Source organism: Budorcas taxicolor, chromosome 10 (assembly GCF_023091745.1).
Source record: "Budorcas taxicolor isolate Tak-1 chromosome 10, Takin1.1, whole genome shotgun sequence".
Classification (NCBI taxonomy): domain Eukaryota; kingdom Metazoa; phylum Chordata; class Mammalia; order Artiodactyla; family Bovidae; genus Budorcas; species Budorcas taxicolor.
Window position 1 is genome coordinate 100,336,658 of NC_068919.1, and position 22,192 is coordinate 100,358,849.

The following is a 22,192-nucleotide window of genomic DNA, read 5'->3' on the forward strand; positions in this document are numbered from 1 at the left end:
GGGCCTTCCAGGTGGCGCTAGTGTTAAAGAGCCTGCCTGCCAGTGCAGGAGACTTAAGAGACACGGGTTCAGCCCCTGGGCTGGGAAGACTCCCTGGAGGAGGCGATGGCAACCCACTCCAGTGTTCTTGCCTGGAGCATCCCAAGGACAGAAGGGCCTGCCGGGCCACGGTCCGCGGGGTCCCCGAGAGTCAGACACGACCGAGGCGGCTTGGCGCTGTAATGCTAGGGGAGCCTGTGGCTGAGCCACCTGGACCGCGACTCGCGCGTCCACATCCTCGTGTTCTGGAGACGCCCAAACGAGGATGCAGCCTCATTTCCCGTGGCGGGAGTGGCTTAGCCTCAGCCAGCTGAGCACTCCCAGCATCTGCAGGACTGCCGGGGGCTCCCCTGGTTCCTGTGTTGAGACCCCAGGCTCAGTCTCTGGGTTCAGTCTCTGGTCAGGGAGTTTAAGATCCCACATGCCATGTGCTGTGGGCATGGCAACGGACGCGTGGTAACGGGCAGACCGCGGCACGGATGACAGGACTGAGGCCGCGCCCAAGCGCTTGGGGCTCTGCCTCTGAAGGGCGCCCTGCGGAGCTGTGACTAAGCCCCCCGGCAGGAGAGTGAAAGGCTTAAAGGGAGGAGAGAGAAAGCAAGCCCACAGGCGAGTCAAGCTGCTGACCAGCCAGTGTGTCTAACCAGCTTTCCTGTGTTTGGGTCTTATGGTCAATGTAGTTGGACAGCTAGGTGCTCCTAGGATCGAACGTGCTTTGCCCCATCCACGGTGCGGGATGACCCTTCAGCATACAGCCACACGGGCATCGGGAGGGCCTAGTGCTAACCGCCACGCAGGGTGCACGCCTTACGGTCTAACAGAGCGCGATCGAGAAGGGACTGAAAAGACGTCCATCATTCGCCATCAGGGAAACGCAAATCGGAACCTCCATGAGCCAGCACGCCACACTCACTAGGATGGCTAGAGCTGAAAAGAAATAACAGGCACGTGCTGTCGAGCACATGGGAAACTGGAACGCGCCTCACTTCTGGTGAGAAGGTAAAATGGCGCGATCGATCTGGAAAACAGCTTGGCGATTCCTCCAGGGGTCAAATGTAGAGTTACCATGGGATCTAGCAACTCCAATCCCAGGTATGTACCCAAGAAAAACGAACACAAATATCCACACAAGAACTTGCATGAGGATGTTCACAGCAGCATTATTCATAAGAACTGGCAAGCAGAAACAATCCAACGTCCTAGGGACTGGTGGCTGAATAAACAAGACGTGCTCTGTCCTGCGCTGGAATGTCATCCTCCGCGGAGAGGAAGAAGACTCACGGCACAGGACAGATGGGCCTTGAAAACGTGTGCTAAGTAAAGCCAGTCACAAAGAGACCACGTACCACACACATCTGCTTATATGAAATGTCTAGAACGGGCAAATCCACAGAAATGGGAGGTAAGTGAGTGGCCACCCCCAGCTGGAGGAAGAGCAGAATGGGACTGACCAGTAACAGGCATGGAGGTTTTTGTGGAGTGATGAGAAGGTTCTGAACTGAAGTATGAATGATGGCTGGACGATTTTGTGACTACTAAACTCCAATGACTTTAAACTGGTGAGTGAACGATGTGTATCGATATGCTTCACTGATAGAACTGAAGATGTATAACGTCTGTATTACCTAATGTGTGATGATACATCATATATAATTCATAATACGAAAGAGAGAGAAGGTGTCTGCAGCGCCTTTGGGCCTGAACCAAGTCGCGGTCACACTTACCATCCGCAGGTTTTGGGTTGTTCTCGTCTCAACCGCTCTGAGGAGCTCTCTGAATCTCCCGACTCCTCTTGTCAGGCTCCTGTGGGCACACAGAATTTGACAGGGCTCCCATCCGGCGCCTATTAATGTTAAATATTTTATACATGCATTCCACTGCATTTTGTCTACATAAAAGCTGTCGGCGAGACAGCAAGCAAACCATCGCTTGGCACGTGTCTGTCCGTCTTTGCTCAAGTCTGAAAAATCTGACCTAAGATTGATGGGCTTTGGTGCTTCCACAGTCAGAGTTTCTCAAGCAAAGAAATGTTGGAAAGCCAGATCTGAGGCAAAAAAAAAAAAAAAAAAAAAGGCAAGATATCTTTCACAAGTCTATCTTCCACCCCCCAGTAGCTCAGCCTGCTCCGTTAAGTGGTGCTGAACTCTTTTCATCCCAGAATGGCTGGCATAAAGGTATAGGAATGTGTGCAATGTGGGGAAAGGTTTTTGTGACCTGCCTCCTTTGTGGGCGAGACCAGGGGCAGAGGCATGAAAACCAAGGGGCTCCATCAGGCAAGTGCTCTGTGTCTTTGAGAAAACACACTGCCCAGTAAAGCCGCCTGCCCCACCCCCAGCCTATCCCCAACCCCAGCAGGCAGGCAGAGGGTCACAGCCCCTCCCAAGTGGGCGGGCGCCCCTGGGCTGAGGTCAGCGCATCTCACACACGGCCACACACCTCACCGTGTGGGTAGCTTGTTTTGAGAAGGGGCAGATCACACCTGGCTTCACCCTGACCCACACGCCCAGACCCCACGTGTCTGTCCCCCTCTCTGAGGCTGTGCCTAGCCCGGCCAGCTGGGATCACTTCCCCACAGGTCTCTTTACATCAAGCGCTGCCACCTCCTATGGCATAACCCGGTGGTATTTATAACCTGCTCATTAGAACACATCTCATCTTTCCAAAAAGCCACCGAGCAGGTCAGCCGGTGCCGGCGCGGCAGAGGCCAGGTTTCGGCTCTCTTCTTCGATGACACTTTAAGTCGCACAAAGGGATGAAAGCAGATGATACATGGGCTCCATGTGCTCTGAGCACTCACGGGGCTATTAATTCGTGTCTTATATCGACGCAACGTCCCAGGGCTCTCATTCACAAGAATAGCCCCAGAACTTGAAGATAATGGTTTATTGGCGCCGGGACATAAACACTCCCATAGTCCTCTCACCCACACATATCAGATGATATCGGATCAGAGGCTTTACGGCAGCATAAAAAGAGAAGCTTGTGCTCAGGACTCCAGGCAGCGCTAAAGGAGACATGAATAAAAATTAGGTAATAGGCCCTGGGACATGCAATCTCTGCTGCTTTCCCCTTCATTTGCTTTTATGGGATCTGTGTTCACAGGCAATAGAGTATATTCGCTTTGGATTGAAGCTCCGTTCTCTTAAGTAACATGGCAGGGGAAGGAACAGCTACAGCTGAGAACGGGATGGGCAGGACAGAGCAGTGTCATTTTAGCCCAGAATCCCAGAGTAAACTCCTAGTATGCACGAAAAGAGGCTTCCCCAGGGGCTCAGGAGCAAGGAGTCCACCTGCTATGCAGGAGAGGCGGTTAGATCCCTGGGTGGGGAAGATCCCCTGGAGAGGGAAGGATCAACGCACTCCAGTGTTCTCGCCTGGGAAACCCAAGGACAGAGGAGCCTGGCGGCTACGGTCCACAGGGTCGCCAGAGTGTGACCTGACAGCGCACACAGCACGTACACATGCGAGCAAACCATGGCGTTTTAAGCTGCGTGAGTAAAGGTGGCGCTGAGACAGCGCAATCGGAGGCCCAGCCTTACACGGCGGTTTTGGCAGGGGGGACAGCAGGCAGCGTTCAATCCAAACGCCGTAACTCAGCGGGAAGACACCAGCTGGGAGCTGGCCCTTCAGAGAGTCTCCCGGGCCCTCCTCGCAGAGGGAGACACCTGTCCAATCACAGAAGCACGGAATTTTCTAGCTAGAAATGATCCCGACATGGCCTAGTCCACCGTGACACGAGAGAAGCGGCTCGCTCAGTCGCACAGCAGCGGGAGGGCCAGCTGGGAGCTTTCCGCCAAAGCTCTCACCTGGCTGACACAGGAACCGCAGCTCTCAGACCAAGGACGATGCTCGCAGGGGGAACAAAGCAGCAGGGACTCAAGACAGGCTGCCTTCTTAGAGAACCAACTTCTGGTCGCGGGGAAGGGTGGGGGGAGGCATGGCTGGGCGCCTGGGAAGGACGCGCAAACGGGTCACCAGCAAGGCCTGCTGCGCGCCGGACTCCCCCCTGCAGCCTGGGCGGGAGGGGCGCTGGGGGGACGGATTCGCGCACACGTGCGGCTGGGTCCCTCCGCGGCCCGCCGGAAACCATCACGACATTGTTAACCCAAAATAAAACGTTTAAAATAAAATACTGGGGGGGGGGGGCGAGGAAGGTCTGCTTTCCATTATTAATATGCAAATTCATATGTACATGATACAAATCTGACGCTTCCAGTGATCCCAGCGAATGAGCTACTCGTAGGAACTGGTTCAAAAACTGGAAGGAGAACCCGCTGTCGCGGGAGAAGCAGCCTGGTGCCCAGGGCGAGGCTCGCCGCCGCCCGAGCTGAGGGCCGCGGGCGCAGAGCCGCCGTGCGGGGGCCGGGCGGTCCTCCCGCGCACGGCCGGCGCCCCCCGGCGGCCGCGGCAGGAAGTCCCCGTGAGCGGGGACGGCGGCCACCCGGCCGGCCACACCCGCAGCCACGCCGGAGGGCGCCCCGAGCACTGCCCTGCCTCTGAGCAAGTCGGCGCTTTCTCAAACTGCTTCCAGCTTTTTTCTGGGAAGAGCTTCGGCTGCAGAGTCTAGCGCTTCCCGAAGCCGGGGAGAATTGTGTTCATCAACAGAGAGTCCGCAGTGACCGCAGGGCGGGGACCAGCGCGGGGCTGGCGGCCGCAGGAGGGGGCTGGAGGGGGCAGGTCGCACAGCTTGAACGTCAGAAAAGGAACAAAGTGTCCTAAATACAGAGACATCCAACCACCAGCAGCTCTTATACCATTCATGTTTCTATAGTCACATAATTCTATTCAAGCAATCACTTCCACGGTTGCCATGACGGCAGAAAAAAAAATTTTTTTTAAGATAATCATGATAGAAAGAAACAAAAAGATTAACTTGCAAAAATTACATTCTAGAGGCTATGAAATACCCCCAGTTTGAGGGAAATGAATAAAACCCACAGGGCTGCTTTCATGTCTCTATCAGCTTATTCTTACAGTGTTGACACCGTGAAACAGCTAGAATGAACTGCTGCTTAGAAACTCCACTCCAACACGAAGAGAAAGAGAGCCACGGACTCCCCCGGGTGTGAGGGTTTCCACAGACCCTTGACATGAGGTCATTTATTCCGTTTCAACACCCCTGACTGAGAGAGTGCAATGATGTCAGAATTCATTATGGGAAACGAGTCTCAAAAAAACGCTCTCGCCAGCATTCGGGCAGCGGGCACTGGCGAGCGGTCAGAACTCGGGGTTCACCTCCTGCACCTCGCTTCTTGAGCTGGGGGAGCTTGCCTCCACGGGGGACGGTTCCCAGCAGCGCAGCCCTCACCAAGGAGAAAGGGCCTGCCAGTCCCTGGAGCACCAGCGGGCTGACCGGAGGGCGAAACCCGCCCAGGTCGCTGGGGGCCCCAGCCCTGCTTTGGCGCGGGCCCCAGCTGCAGGGAGCATCCTCAGCCGAGCTGGGGCAAACCCAGGCGGGGGAAGGCGCACCCGCCGTCCCGGGGCTGCGCTCCCCTCCAGCCTTGACCTGCTTCCATTTTCCTTCTCTCCTCCCTCCTCTTCTACCGGCGCCCCCCTCCCCCGCGCCCTCCCCCGCGCCCTCCCCCACCCCCGCGCCCCTCCCCCACCCCCGCGCCCCCAGCCCCTCCTCCTCCTCCCAGATCTCAGCGCCCTGAGGTCCGGGCAGGAGCACGACCCCTGAGGACGCCAGGGGGGCGGGGGGCACTGACTGGCCAGCACCGGTCCCTTCTTGACCTCCTGGGCCCTGAAATCAGCATTTCTGACGGCTGGCCTCTGAAATCTACGTTCTCACGTACAAATGTACAGCAGCGTCTGTTCATGTCCTGTCCCGCTGTGACTCCGAACCGCACACTCAGTTCTTTAATCCTGTCACCTGTCGCTAAACTGTCAAACCGAGGGGGAGACAAACTGGAAGGCACCCAGAGCTCCAGAAGCAAACTCCAAACGGAAAACCAAGTCTCTGAGCAACTCGGAGACAAGAGAATCATTTCACCTCGTGATGGGCAGCGACTTCAACAGCAAGCTCAATCTACTATTTCACATTCATTTACATTTTCACATACACTTCTTCGGAGCCAGGGGGAAAATAAAATCCCTCCTCTTCCACTCTGTCCTTCCAAATTATCTTCTAGCCTCAGAGTTTGGCCCAGGTAACCCAATTTAAGCCCAGTGTACTTAAAGTCAATATCAACTGTCACTGTCATGCAAACTCATAGTTCTGCTGTGAATAAAATACTTTTCATACGAGATGTCAAATTCCTAGCTCATAAGGGAAAAGTTACTTGTTAGCGTAGGTTCAATATTTTTTCTCCTTATCTGTGGCTGAGAACCTTAAAGATCAATTTTAGAACAAGCCAACACAGTAGATCTCTTAAAGCTAAGAAATTGTTTGGCTTTTTCCATGTTTCTTCTTACCAACTGGTGTTCTGAACCTAAGTGATAGGTTATTTCATAGTTACTGAACACCAAACTTGGGCAGGGCTTCCCCAGCAGCTCAGATGGTAAAGAATCCGCCTACAATGCAGGAGACCTGGGTTTGATCCTTGGGTTAGGAAGATCCCCTGGAGGAGGGCATGGCACCCCACTCCAGTATTCTTCCCTGGAGAATCCCATGGACAGAGGGGCCTGGCGGGCTACAGTCCATGGGATTGCAGAGTTGGACACGACTGAGCGACTAAGAACAGAACATACTTGGGCAAACTGGGAGACGGTGAGGGACAGGGAGGCCTGGCGTGCTGCAGCCCACGGGGTTGTGAAGAGCCAAACCTCATCACACCGTGGGTTCCCGGCTCATCCTTGAGGACACATGGTGAACAAGGGAAGCACCAGGAGCCACGCGTGTCCTCACATCCCCAACGAGAACGTAGGCGCCTTGAGGACCCAGGTCTTTGTCCCTCAAGCAGAGCCAGCTTGCAGAGAGTGCTCAACAACTACCTATCGAACCAGTGAAATTCACAACTGCCAGGAGCTGAGTGAACCAAGACCCCGAGGGCATGCGTTTTCTCCCTGTTTCTTGCCCCCTCCTTTCTCACTGCACACGGATCAGCACGAAGCTCAGCAAGTGTTACTTTAAACAGAATCCGCCTCGTACCAGGTCTGCAGCAGGATGTCGGAGGAGCAGTGACATGCAGGCAAGGCGCCCGGTGTGCCCTGCCTGGCAGCCTCGAGAGGGCTGTGTGCAGAACGAGGAGTGTGAGGTTTAAAAAAAAAACTTTCAGAGAAACTGTGCTGCCCAGGCACCGTTCCGCATGCCCCGCTCTCTGCCTGAAGAGTCCTGGGTCATCCTCCAAGACCCGCTCAGACGCCTTTCCCACGCTCCCGGGAAGACGGCACCGCCTCCCGGTGCTGTCCGCAGGGTGCAGGTGTTTTGAGCACGGACAACATTCAACACGCCGATTTTCACTTGTATCTGTATCTGCGCCACCGTAAGGGCACAGGCCCGCAGCGCACCCACCTCTCCTTGTCCCAGCGGCCTCACGCGCTGACCAGGTACCCAGTGGCCTCTAGTAAGCTGTGCACCCCCCGGAGAAAGAAACAGACGATGCTCACTTCCCATTCGTGACTGCACACTAGCAGACGCGCCGCACCGTGTCTGGACTCTGCCGTCACTTAGAAGTCTAGAGAAACAGAGGTGACCCGGGCTTCCCTGGCGGCTTAGATGGCAGAGTCTGCCTGCAACGCGGCAGACCTGGGTGTGACCCCTGGGTAGGAAAGCTCCCCTGGAGGAGGGCATGGCAACCCACTCCAGTATTCTTGCCTGGAGAATCCCACGCACAGAGGAGTCTGGCAGGCTACAGTCCATGCGGTCGCAAAGAGTCAGACACGACTGACCAACAAACACAAAACTCAGTGCACCTCCAGGCCAATTTCTCTTTGTTCTCAGGTTTGGAAATGCTTCCCCTTCATTTATATGACATCAGTATCGTCTACATGGGAAACGTCTGGAATCGAAACCAGATCTCCCGATCTGGAAAGTGGGAGAAGAAAAAGACATCCATCACACTCCAGGAGGCCACGTCTGGCCGGCTTTCAGGGAGCTGTTTTTCCCAGAACGGATCCCAGCTTCTCCCTCTGCGCGCTTTTCGCCTCAGATCCAGTGACCCGCGCCCGTGAGGACAGATGGCTCGCTGCAGTCGGGGGTCAGGGACCAAACCCACAACCTTGGCCTCGTTAGCAGAGGACTCTCTCTGATCCTGGGGCGAGCCGGCTGCCACCTGGATATGGCGACAAAGGGCGTGAGAGCCGCGCACCGGGACGTCCGCAGGCGGGCGAAGCCCCAGAAGTCTCTCTGCAAACCCAAGGAGGGTTGTACGAGGCTTAGCAACGAGGGCTTCCTCGTGACAAACGCGGAGCCAACCAGGCGGCCACGCCGCAGGGAGCAGGTGCTGGTCCCGGCAGGACGGGTGCACGAGGCCTGGGGGCCCCGCTGAGCCCGCCGCTCCAGCCCACGGCGGGTGACAGCCGGACGCCCTGCCTATGTGTGCCGTCCTCAAGTCGCCAGGCTTCTCTGACTCTGCAACCCCATGGACCAAGGCATGCCGGGCTTCCCTGTCCATCACCAACTCCCAGAGTTTGCTCAAACCCATGTCCGTTGAGTCGGTGATGCCACCCAACCATCTCATCCTCTGTTGTCCCCTTCTCCTCCTGTCCCCAATCCCTCCCAGCATCAGGTGGTCAAAGTATTGGAGTTTCATCTTCAGCATCAGTCCTTCCAATGAATATTAAGGACTGATCTCCTTTGGGATGGACTGGTTTGATCTCCTTGCAGTCCAAGGGACTCTCAAGAGTCTTCTCCAACACCACAGTTCAAAAGCATCAGTTCTTCAGCGCTCAGCTTTCTTCACAGTCCAACTCTCATAACCATACGTGACCACTGGAAAAATCATAGCTTTGACTAGATAGACCTTTGTCAGCGAAGTGATGTCTCTGCTTTTTAACACGCTGTCTAGACAGCCAGATAAACTGCCGCAGGGGCTTGGATGGAAGGACAGCATACTCTCCTACTGGCTCTTCCCTCACGGGGACTCCCAGGCTCTGGGGAAACACGGGATATATAGGAAGGCCTGCCCCCTCCCATCCTCCTTCCTTTTAACTTTTGGAAATGAGTCAAAGGACGTCCATCCTCCTTCAGGAAACAACACCGAGCGCCCACTAGGCACGAGGAGAGGCTGCGGGGATGTGGCGCTGGGCCAGCCGACGAGCGTGTTTCCCCCGGGCCCGGGCCTTTCTGCTTTCAGTTTTCGTTTGCTTATTTGGGCTGCGCCAGCCTCGCTACTGCTGCTCAGGCGTCTCTAGTGGCGGTGAGTGGTGGCTGCTCTCTAGCTGCGGTGTCCAGCCTTCTGATTGCAGCGGCTTCTCTTCCTGCAGAACACCGTCTCCAGAGCACCAGCATTGTGGCTCACGGGCTTAGCTGCTCTGCGGCAGGTGGGATCTTCTCAGACCAGGGATCGAACCCACATCCCCTGCACTGGCGGGCAGATTCTTAACCACTGGACGACCAGGGAAGTCCCTGAACCTGGAACTTAATGAGGCTCAGTTTGACCCAAGAGGCCTCTTGGTACCTGATGCAGAGCTGGACTCAATCTCATGGCACTTTTAACAAACAAACCAACGCTCACCTAGCATATGAGGCTTGCTCTTCAAAGTATCGACTTGAAAATCAGGTCTCATCTACATTCTCAAACAGCATAGAATACATAGTCTGGAGCCAGACCGTCTGGGCTCAGACACGAGCTCGGCCACTTGACTGGTTATCAACTGTGGCCAAGAGCTGGGCCTTGGTTTCCTCATCTATACAATGGGGAGAACAGATGCACTCACCTCATAGCCCGGCTGTAGGGACTGAATGAGCCAATACAGGGAGTGAGGGCTTTTTAAGCGTTCACGATTATCGTTACTATTGTCCTCAAAACTGTGCCGTTGCTCAAAACAGTTTTGGAATTCTGGAATCTACCTTCTAGTTGATATATAGACACACAAGTCTGTTTTACTTCTTTGAAGTCATTTAATCCTGGGGAGGGGGGGAAGATACTCCCAGTTTGATGGATTCATTCACTGTGCTATTTACTGAAAGCCTAAGAAAAGCTATGACCAACCTAGACAGGATACTGAAAAGCAGAGACATTATTTGCCAACAAAGGTCCATCTAGTCAAAGCAATGATTTTTCCAGTAGTCATGTATGGATGTGAGTGTTGGACCGTGAAGAAAGCTGAGCGCGGAAGAATTGATGCTTTTGAACTGCGGTGTTGGAGAAGATTCTTGAGAGTCCCTTGGACTGCAAGGAGATCCAACCAGTCCATCCTAAAGGAGATCGGTCCTGAATATTAGTTGGAAAGACTGACGCTGAAGCTGAAACTCCAATACTTTGGCCACCTGATGCAAAGAACTGACTCATTGGAAAAGACTGATGCTGGGAAAGATTGAAGGCGGGAGGAGAAGGGGACGACAGAGGATGAGATGGTTGGATGGCATCACCGACTCGATGGACGTGAGTTTGAGTAAGCTCCGGGAGTTGGGGATGGACAGGGAGGCCTGGCGTGCTGCGCTCCATGAGGTCTCAAAGAGTCAGACACGACTGAGCGACTGAACTGAACTGAACCGTGCTCACAATGATGAGACAACAACTGATGTCAGGTGGGAAGAAGCTCTCTCCTGGGGCCTTTTGGTCCCTCTAGCAGCGAAGAACGGTGACTAGGGGTGCTGGTGTCCATGGGGAGCAGCAGAGTCCCCGCCGAAGGCCATGGGGCGAGGGCCCAAGATCCGCACAACACAGAGGATGCAAAGGAACCAAGGGAGTAGGGAGCTGAGTCCTTCTTGCTCCAGCTCAGTTAATACAGCTAGCGTTTACAGGCTGCTCTGAATCAATCAGGGTCTCCCGGATGATAGAGAATTTGCCTGCCAGTGTAGGAGAGGCAAGTTCAATCCCTGGGTCGTGAAGAGTTCCTGGAGAAGGAAACAGCAACCCACTCCAGTATTCTTGCCTGGGAAATCCCATGATAGAGGAACCTGGGAGGCTACAGTCCATGGGGTTGCAAAGGAGTTGGATACGACTCGGCAACTAAAAGAACAAGAACAACAGCTGAATCAATCAACAGGGGCCAGCTGAAACGCGAGGCTGCGCGCCTGGGTGGCTGAGCCGCTGGAGGCAGTTCAGTGGTAGACTCCTGGGTCAGGCGCTGAGCCACCAACGTGCCGGGAGAAGCTGATACCAAGCTGACAAGAGGGCGGTTCGGCACCAACGTCACTCGCTTCCGTGGAGGGCCGTGTCTGTTCCAGACCAGCCCGGGCGGGAAGACACTCACACGGAGCCCAAGAAAAGGAGAGGCGCAAGCCGGGCTCCAAGAAGGGACGCGTTTCATTACGAAACCCTGAGACGCACCCGGGGAATCTGATAATAAAGTAGACGGAAGACCATTTAGGAGGTAGGGCTGGTCTGCTAAACAATGACTTCAAACATTCGTGGATTCTAAGCCGCAGTCACGCAGTTGGTCCATCCTGACCATCCAGTCACCTGGGCTGTGAGGAGGGCAGGGGGCAGCGTCCACTCTCGTTATTCTAACACTGGAAACAGGAGAAACACATTTCCAAAACAGCCTCTCGGGACGACACTTCAAAAGATGACAAGTGACGAGAAGGACTTTAAATGTCCAGGAGTCACGGGTCCAGATGCCTCTAGGGGCCAAGCAGGCCGCAGCGCGGTGGGGGTGCGGGAGGGGCGAGCTGAGCGGGGCGGGGGCTGCGGGTCTGGGGGCGGTGCTCAGCCTGGGGGGCCGGGCAGACCCCCGGGAGGGGAGAGGGCGTTCACACCGGCAGACCCCCGGGAGGGGAGGGGGCGTTCACACCAGGCAGACCCCCAGGAGGGGCGAAGGCGTTCACACCGGCAGATCCCCGGGAGGGGCGAAGGCGTTCACACCGGCAGATCCCCGGGAGGGGAGGGGCCATTCACACCAGGCAGACCCCCGGGAGGGGAGGGGGCGTTCACACCAGGCAGACCCCCGGGAGGGGAGAGGGCGTTCACACCGGCAGACCCCCGGGAGGGGAGGGGGCGTTCACACCGGTAGACCCCCGGGAGGGGAGGGGGCGTTCACACCGGCAGACCCCCGGGAGGGGAGGGGCCATTCACACCAGGCAGACCCCCGGGAGGGGAGGGGGCGTTCACACCAGGCAGACCCCCGGGAGGGGAGAGGGCGTTCACACCGGCAGACCCCCGGGAGGGGAGGGGGCGTTCACACCGGTAGACCCCCGGGAGGGGAGGGGGCGTTCACACCGGCAGACCCCCGGGAGGGGAGGGGGCGTTCACACCGGCAGACCCCCGGGAGGGGAGGGGGCGTTCACACCGGCAGACCCCCGGGAGGGGAGGGGGCGTTCACACCGGCAGACCCCCGGGAGGGGAGGGGGCGTTCACACCGGCAGACCCCCGGGAGGGGAGGGGGGCTGGGACAGGGGGCAGCACGTGAAGTGAGGCCGCTCAGTGGTGCCCTACTCTGTGACCCCGTGGACTGCAGCCCGCCAGGCGCTCCTGTCCATGGGGTCCTCCAGGCAGGAAGACTCGAGTGGGTCGCATCTCCTCCTCCAGGGGATCTTCCCGACCCAGGGATCGAACCCGCGTCTCTCACCTCTCCTGCACTCGCAGGCGGGTACTTCACCACTGAGCCACCTGGGACCCAGCCCATCACATACTGGTCAAACTTTTTTCTCAGCGGACAAGTATTTGGCATGTTCTGTAGTTTTACCCAGGAGGAAACGAAGGCCCGGAGATGTTATGTGACGCGCCCGCAGTTATCACGCGGCCCGCATACAGGAGAGCTGGTATTTGAACCCGGGCGCAGTCTGACTCCGGTGCCCAGCAAAGCTGACGGTCCCTGTCAGACAGGAGCCTGCAGGCAGCCTGGAAACTGCGCCCAACTCCCGGGTCCCAGAGGCGCGGGCACGCAGGGCAGGAGAGAAACAGGGAGGCGGGCGGCGGCCGGACCCCCGGCTCCGAGCGCGGCCCTGAGTCGGTGGCTGTGAGTCGGTCAGTCGCCGCGCCGGCCGGCGACTCGCAGCGCGTTTCCGCCGCCTTGGCCAGCCTTCGGAACCCCGAAGCGGGCCGGGTGGACTCAGACACTAAGGCTCTCACAGAACCGAGCCTGTCCACAAGCTTCCATCCTGCAGCTCTGCTCTCGTCGCAGGCCTCACGGATGCGGCCCTTCCTGCGGAGCATCCCAGCCGGGCACGCGGGTGGGTGCTCAGCCGTCCCCTGCAGCGCCTGCCGGAAGAGCCCGGTGTTAGGCACGCGCGCCGGGCGCTCGGTGCCCTTGGGGAGCACACTGAATTTGCTCACTCGACTAAGCTATTCTCAAGCCCCTCCAAGCCATTCAGAAGAGCAGACATATACGCATGGGTCTCAACGAGATCGTTACAAACGAGTCCCCTCTCACCAGGAAAGCCGCCCTGAGACTCGGGGCTGCCTCGGGACAGAGCGCGGGTCCGGAGTAAGGCCCGCGGCCCGCAGAGCGCTTCTGCGAGCATCTCAGCGCAGCCCCCCTGCTCGCGAACCTCCGCCGCCATCGCCTTCTTCCGAGGGGACGAGCCGGAGCCACGCCGCCCTCCGCTCACGGCTCCGGATGGTTCTCCCACCAACTTGGCGAGCAGGCAGGGCCTCTCACCCTCAGCCGACACAGGCAGCGACTGAGCCCCAGGGAGCGAGTGCGCGAGGCCCGCCCGACAGTGCTGGGCCGGCAAGGGAGCCAGGACCCGATCCCCGCCGCAGGGACCCCTCTCCCCCACCCCCTGGTTGGCTTCCTTCTCTCCCATCTTTCATTGACCCCCACCCCAACTATTTAACTCCTGTTGTATAAAATATGGGCTTCCCAGGGGGTGCAGTGGTAAAGAATCCCCCTGCCAATGCGAGAGAGAAAAAAGATGCGAGTTCGATCATTGGGTGGGGAAGAGCCCCAGGAATAGGAAACTCCAGGGAAGCAGGCAACCCACTCCAGTATTCACGCCTGGCAAGGGCAGAGGAGACTGGCCGGCTATACTCCATGGGGTCACAAATCGTGGGACATGACTCGCACTCATGCACACATATAAAATATAGATACAGAAAGCCAGATAAATATATTGCTTAGGGAATTATTACAAGGTAGAAACCCTTGTAATTATCACCCAAGCTTGGGTTTGTTTTTTGTTTTTTTTTTTAAGAATGGACTCTTGTCATTCAACCCATCCCAATTAACAAGCCTGTCCCTCCATCCAAGGGAAGTATTGGGCTTCCCTTGTGGCTCACCTGGTAAACAATCCACCCACAATGCGGGAGACCTGGGTCTGGTCCCTTGGGTTGGGAAGATCCCCTGGAGAAGGGAAAGGCTACCCAGTCCAGTATTCTAGCCTGGAGAATTCCATGGACTACAGTCCATGGGGTCTCAAAGAGTTGGACACAACTGACAACTTTCACTTTCCATCCAAAGTAAATGTGCCCTTGACTTTCACACTCATTGCTTCACTTCATTTCCTTACAGCTTAATCACTCAAGCATATATCCTTGCACTAGAGTTTAGTCTTGCCTAGTTTTCTTTCTTGATGAGTCTTTAAAACCTCTCTTAATCTACAGATTCCCCTTCTATCTCTTTCTTTCCATTACAATTTACCAGTTAAAGAATCTGAGCTGTTTGATGCATGGAGTTTCCCATTGGCTGGAAAACCAGACAGTCATGCAGGTCTCCACAGTCCTCCTTTCCCTGTATTTCTTGCTTCTCGGAGCTGGATTTCAAGCCTTACCCCGTTCAGGTTTCATCCCTCTGCAAGACTTTGCTGGTGGCGTGTTCCTCTGCCAGGAGGCACGTTCCTCTGGCAGGAGGCACGTCGGGTCTGGCTGTGGCTCTTTGTTTGATGTTAGCAGCCCTTGACACTTGACGGTTAGATATGTTAATTCACTGGAGTTACAAATGGTGACATTCTAATTCTCTCACTACATTTTCATTTACTAGCTGGAGTAATTTTATAGGGAGGTATTTCCTTTCATCTAACAGTCGGTTTTCCATTTCACATAGTAAAGGTAGGAAAAACATCTGATTCTTTCTTTGTGTCTACTTTGTTGGATACTGAATTAGAACTCATGAGTTTAAACGCATCTGATGAGACTGCTACAATTTTTATCCTTCCTGGAATTCAAGTTGCCCCATGTACAGCCGGAACCCTATGTTAGAAAACATGGCCCGAGAAATCTTTGATAGTTCTCTTGCTGACTGATATGCAGAGATTCTACAAGCCTGTCTTATTTATTTCCCACCCCAGAAATGAATGAGGTTTCTTATCGGAAAATGATACTTCAAGATCACACCCTAGGCGCCAGGGATGGTCACTGCTACTGGGCCAGGCACTGAGTCAGGCCTCCTCCCCTCTCCTGTCCCTCTGAAGGACTTACTTCAAGGACTGTCCCTGCTTCTCTCAGCCTCTCTCGCTCGCTCTCACACACACAAACGTGTGTATTTACACACATGCACACACAGACACCCAATGATTTCATATTGACATTTCCAGTTCAGTCATTCAAATTTAGGATTACACTTTATATATTATTATATATCTACTTTACTTCTATGTTAATACACTTTATGTATATTATGCAGACTCTTTACCAGCTGAGCCACCAGGGAAGCCCAGGATCACACTACAAGTAGCCCACGCTGAAGAGGGTATGCAGAGAAGGGAGCGCTCCCACACGGCTGGTGGGAATGTAAGCTGGTGCAGCCACTGTGGAGACCAGGGCGGAGGTTCCTCAGGAGCTAAAACTAGAATTATCATACGACCCCGCAGTCCTGTTCCTGGGCGTGCACCCGGGCAAGCCAGCAATTCACACAGATACGTGTGCCCCAGGGCTCACCGCAGCACTGATTACAACAGGCAGGACACGCAGGCAGCCTGGATGTCCATCAGCGGACGGATGGATACGGAAATTGTGGCATCCATTGGGCACACACCCTGAGAAAACGATAACTGAAAGACGCATGTGCCCCAGGGCTCACCGCAGCACTGATTACAACAGGCAGGACACGGAAGCAGCCTGGGTGTCCATCAGCAGACGGATGGATATGGAAATCATGGTACATGTAAACAGTGGAATATTACTCAGCTATCAGAAAGAATGCATTTAAGCCAAGTCAGTCCTAATGAGGTGGATGAAGCTAGAGCCTACTCGACATGAATGAAGAATGAAGTGTCAGAATGAAGTGCATCGGAAAGAGACAGACAGACACTGAATATTAGCGCATGCACATGGACTCTAGAAAGCGGGCACTGATGGGCCGATCTGCAGGGCAGCCATGGAGATGGACACAGACAACAGGCTCGCGGACTCCGTGGGGAGGGGGATGGGGGCGAATTGAGAGAACAGTATGGAAACATACACCTGGCCACATGTCAAACACAGAGCCAGCGGGGACTTCTGAGAGACACAGGGAGCTCGACCCAGCGCTCTGCAGCCGCCTAGAGGGGTGGGGCGGGGAGGGAGATGCGAGCGAGGGTTAGGAGGGAGGGGCCACACGCACACCTGTGGCTGATTCGTGATGATGTAAGGCAGAAGCCAACGCAATATTGTAAAGCGATTATCCTCCCCCCCCCAGAAAAAGCGGTACATAAATAAAACGGAGCACCACTCAGCCATAAAAGTAATGTAATAATGCCAAGCGCAGCAATACGGATGTGACTGAAGGTCCGTGTACTGAGTGAAGTAGGTCAGAAGGAGAAAGACAGACACTGCATGGTCTCACCTATACGTGTATTCTGAATGTGTATTCGTGACTCACTTTGCTGTACAGCAAATTCAGGACTCGAGTTTTTTCTTGATTTTTTCTATCTTAAATGTATTCTGTCTTTCTCTCATACCAAGACTCCTGATTCCGAAGGACATAGGGGAAAACAGAATTAGAATATTCCACAAGCATTAATCTGCCCTATTTTACGTTGCACAAAATATTTCACGATATCAATACTAATCATACCGCCATCATTATGATTACAGAAAAGCTAAAGCAAAGCCCTTCTTCTCTGTATATGCTGTTAGCACTCTCCTTTCACTTATCAGTTTATGGTTGGACTGTATCCATCATGAGACGAAGAAACATGGAAGCAGGACCTATGTTTAGAAAAAAAGGCGAGTCAAGCACTGAATGCAGACCTCTGAAGAAGAGCAAGGAGAGAAAAGCCTTCCTCAGGGGTCAGTGCAAAGAAATGCAGGAAAACAACAGAATGGGAAAGACTAGAGAGATCCTCAAGAAAATCAGAGGTGCCGAGGGAACATTTCATGCAAAGATGGGGACAATAAAGGACAGAAATGGTCTGGACCTAACAGAAGCAGAAGATATTAAGAAGAGGTGGCAAGAATACACAGAAGAACTGTACAAAAAAGATCTTCACGACCCAGATAATCACAATGGTGTAACCACTCACCTAGAGCCAGACATCCTGGAATGTGAAGTCGAGTGGGACTTAGGAAGCATCACTATGAACAAAGCTAGTGGAGGTGATGGAGTTCCAGCTGAGCTACTTCAAATCCTACAAGATGATGCTGTGAAAGTGCTGCACTCAATATGCCAGCAGATTTGGAAAACTCAGCAGTGGCCACAGGACTGGAAAACGTCAGTTTTCATTCCAATCCCAAAGAAAGAATGTTCAAACTACCACACAACTGCACTCATCTCACATGCTACCAAAGTAATGCTCAAAATTCTCCATTCCAGGCTTCAACAGTATGTGAACCGAGAATGTCCAGATGTTCAAACTGGATTTAGAAAAGGCAGAGGAGCCAGAGATCAAATTGCCACCATCTCTTGGATCATCAAGAAAGCAAGAGAATTCCAGAAAAGCATCTACTGCTGGTTCACTGACTACACTAAAGCCTTTGACTGTGTGCATCACAACAAACCATGGAAAATTCTTCCAGAGTTGGGAATACCAGACCACCTTACCAGCCTCCTGAGAAATATGTGTGCAGGTCAGGAAACAACAGTTAGAACTGGATGTGGAACAGTGGACTGGTTCCAAATTGGGAAAGGAGCACGTCAAGGCTGTATATTGTCACCCTGCTTATCTAACTTATATGCATATCATGCATATAAGCCAGCCTGGATGAAGCACAAGCTGGAATCAGGACTGCCGGGAGAAATATCAATAGCCTCAGATATGCGGATGACACCACCCTGATGGCAGAAAGCAAAGAACTACAAAGCCTCTTGATGAAAGTCAAAGAGGAGAGTGAAAAAGTTGGCTTAAAACTCAACATTCAGAAAACAAAGATCATGGCATCTGGACCCATCGTTTCATGACATAGATGGGGAAACAGTGGAAACAGTGAGAAACTTTATTTCTGGGGGCTCCAAAATCACTGCAGATGGTGACTGCAGCCATGAAATTAAAAGACACTTGCTCCTTGGAAGAAAAGCTATGACCAACCTAGACAGCATATTAAAAAGCAGAGACATTACGTTGCCGACAAAGGTCCATCTAGTCAAAGCAATGGTTTTTCCAGTAGTCATGTATGGGTGTGAGAGTTGGACTATAAAGAAAGCTGAGCACTGAAGAATTGATGCTTTTGAACTGTGGTGTTGGAGAAGACTCCTGAGAATCCCTGGACTGCAAGGAGATCAAACCGGTCAATCCTGAAGGAAATCAGTCCTGAATATTCATTGGAAGGACTGATGCTGAAGCTGAAACTCCAATATTTTGGCCACCTGATGTGAAAAACAGACTGAATGGAAAAGACCCTGATGCTGGGAAAGATTGCAGGCGGGAGCAAAAGGGGACGACAGAGGATGAGATGGCTGGATGGCATCACTGACTCAATGGACATAAGTGTGAGTAAACTCCGGGAGTTGGTGATGGACAGGGAGGCCTGGCGTGCTGCAGTTCACAGGGTCACAAAGAGTCGGACACGACTGAGCGACTGAACTGAACTGAACTGGAGTCAATACAAACTCACTCTGGATTAGCCTCCCTGCTGGATTCAGCCAAGACCTCAAAGTGTCTGTTATGAATATGAACAAAGGATAGAGACTATGCTTAAAGATTAAAGGAAACGATGAGTCAGCAGATAGGGAATCTCAATCGGGAAAGGGAAACTATAAAAATTAACCAAGGGGGATTTTAGAGTTAAACAGTATAACTAAAATGAAAAGTTTCCCAAATGGACTCAACGGCAGCTTTGAGATAGCAGAGAAATAATTGAACTTAAAGATAAATCAAAGAACAGAGGGAAAAGAAGGCTGAAGAAAAAGAGACATGTAATGATCAAGCTACTGAAAAACAAAGAAAAAAAATCTTGTAAGTAACAACTGAAAATAATTAATCACATAGAGGGAAACAACAGTTAAGATTAATAGCGACTTCTCATCAAACATGGTGGAAGCTATCTGCCTGGCAGTGCAGGAAATGCAAGCTACCCGGCTTCAACCCCTGGGTTGAGAAGATCTCCTGGAGCTGGAAACGGCACCCACTCCAGTATTCTTGCCTGGAAAATTCCATGGGCAGAGGAGCCAGTGGGCTATAGTCTATGGGGCCGCCAAGAGTCAGTCATGACTGAGTGACTGACCCTTAGAGTATACGTTGCATTATATGGCACCCCACTCCAGTGCTCTTGCCTGGAAAATCCCATGGACGGAGGAGCCTGGAAGGCTGCAGTGCATGGGGTCGCTGAGGGCTGGACACGACTGAACGATTTCACTTTCATTTTTCACTTTCTTGCATTGGAGAAGGAAATGGCAACCCACTCCAGTGTTCTTGCCTGGAGAATCCCAGGGACGGGGGAGCCTGGTGGGCTGCCGTCTGTGGGGTCGCACAGAGTCGGACACAACTGAAGCGACTTAGCAGCAGCATACTCAAAATGATGAAAGAAAAAAAATTATCAGCAAGAATTCTATCTAGTGTAAAATTGTCACTCAAGAATGATGGCAAAATAAAGACATTCCCAGGTAAACAAAAAGGGGGAGAATTCACAGCTAGCAGACACGCACAATACAGAAGTTTATAGGAAGTCCTTCAGGCTACCGGGAAATGGCCACAGACGACAATGTGAAACCACAGAGATGAGCCAGTGAGAGTGCTAGAAATGTGAATATTTGAGTAAATGTGAAAACCTGTATAAATATACTTTCAAATCTTGTCTTTAAACTTCTATTAAAAATAGGATTGTATGAGAAATTATCATTTTGCACTGTTGTGTTTATCATATATACAGGCATTAGTAGCAAAAGAAAGAAGCTATATTAGAATAAAGAATGAAGCTGTGGTAGAGCCAAACTTTATATTTTACTGAAATAATTGATCATTTAAGATATGTTTTATAATTCATAGAGAAATCAGCGTAATATTTTTCAAAAAATACAGGTTAAAAAAATCAACAGAAAAATTAAAATGTAATACTGAAAGGTATTTGTTTAATACAGAAAAGGGTAATAGGGAGGAATAGAGAATTCAAAAAAGATATGAAACATAAAGAAACAAAAGAGCAAAATGGCAGAAGTAAATTTAATCATTACATGTGAGTGAGCTAAACATCCCAATCAAAGGGCAAATTTCCAAACACTGGATAAAAAAGTAAACTCCAGCTGTCTACAGGAGATATGCATGAGGTGGGCTTTAATCCAAAGACACAAAATTGAAAGCAAAGGATGAAAAAGATACACTACGGAAACCAACCCCAAGATGGCTGGAGCGGCTATATTAACATCAGATAAGACAGACTTGCAGTGAAGAAATGTCACTGGAGACAAAGACATCTATGGGAAACCTCACTTTATGGTGAAAGGCTGAGCACTTTCTCCCTAAGGTCCAGCAGGAGCATGATAAAGAAGTCTGATCGCACCACGTCCATCCAACGCTGTACTGAAGGCTCTGGACTGTGCAGTAGGTGGTTGTAAACACAGGAGACATATAGCTTGAAAAGGGGAAGGAAAGCTGTGTTTATTCACAGATGACACAATCCCATACGGAAAAATCCTAAGTCATTAATCTGTTAAAAATTATAAGAACTAGTTAACAAGTTTAGCAAGGTTGCAAGATAGAGCATCTATTTATAAAAATCAATAGTATATATATGAGAGCAAAGAATAACCTGAAAATGAAATTAAGAAAACAATTTTATTCACAATAGCATAACATGAATAAAATAGGAACAAATTAAAAAAAATTTTAAACCTATGCAATAAAAACTACAAAACATTTTTGAGAGAAATTAAAGAGAATCTAACTTAAGAGACAGTGGATGGGAAGACTCACTACTGTTGATGCTAAGCCATGTCCTGCTCATTTGCAGCCCCATGGACTGTAGCCCACCAGGCTCCTCTGTCCATGGGATTTCCTAGGCAAGAGTACTGGAGTGGGCTGCCATTTCCTTCTCCAGGGGACCTTCCCAACTCAGGGATCAACCCTGAAACTCCTGCATTGCTGGTGGATTCTTTAACGCTGAGCCACCAGGGAAGCCTGTTGTTAATGTGATCATTCTCCTTAAATCGACCTAGAGATTGACTGCCACCCTTACTAAAATCCTGGGAGGCACTCTTTTTTTGGTAGAAATTGACAAGATGATTCTAAAATTCACATGGAAATATCAAAGACTGAGACAGACAAAATTTTGAAAAAGAACAAAGAGGACTTATACTATCTAATTTCAAAATTTACAATAAAGCTGCATATTCAGGACGGTGCGCTATCGACTTAGAGAGTAGATATATGATGACACAAAATACAGATTCCAGAAATAAACCTTTATATTTACGCTCAGTTAAGTAATGTTTACTAAAGTGTCAGGACAGTTTAATGGGAAAAGAGTTGATTTTTCAACAAATGGTGCCTAGACAACTGGATATCTAGATGCAAAAAAATAATAATAATAATAACTTACACTCTCACTTCACAAGATACTCAAACATTAACTCAAAACAGATTAGAGATCCACCTGTGAGAGCTAAAACTATAAGCCTGCTGGAATGAAACACAGGAGAAAATCTTTATAGTCTTGGATTGGGCCAAAATTTCTTAGATATGACACCAGGGATGGTCTAAAAAAGAAAAACTAGTTAAGCCGGACTTCATCAAAATTACCTTTCCCTCTTCAACTGACATGACTGAAAAAAATGGGTACCAGCCAGAAACTGGCAGAAAATACTTGCAAATTATGTA

At 51.8% G+C, this 22,192-nt stretch overlaps 1 protein-coding gene across 9 annotated transcripts in view; it reads right to left on the reverse strand.

Moving 5' to 3' along the window:
* TTC7B (tetratricopeptide repeat domain 7B) overlaps positions 1-22,192 on the reverse strand; it is a 267,251-nt gene that overhangs the window by 134,042 nt on the left and 111,017 nt on the right. For all 9 annotated transcript variants that reach the window (XR_008199968.1, XM_052646213.1, XM_052646211.1 and 6 more), the window contains exon 6: positions 1,764-1,842. Coding sequence is in view for 8 of the 9 variants with exons in the window: in XM_052646213.1 (XP_052502173.1) it covers positions 1,764-1,842 (79 nt within the window). In the remaining variant the exon portion in view is untranslated. The remainder of the gene's footprint in view (positions 1-1,763; positions 1,843-22,192) is intronic.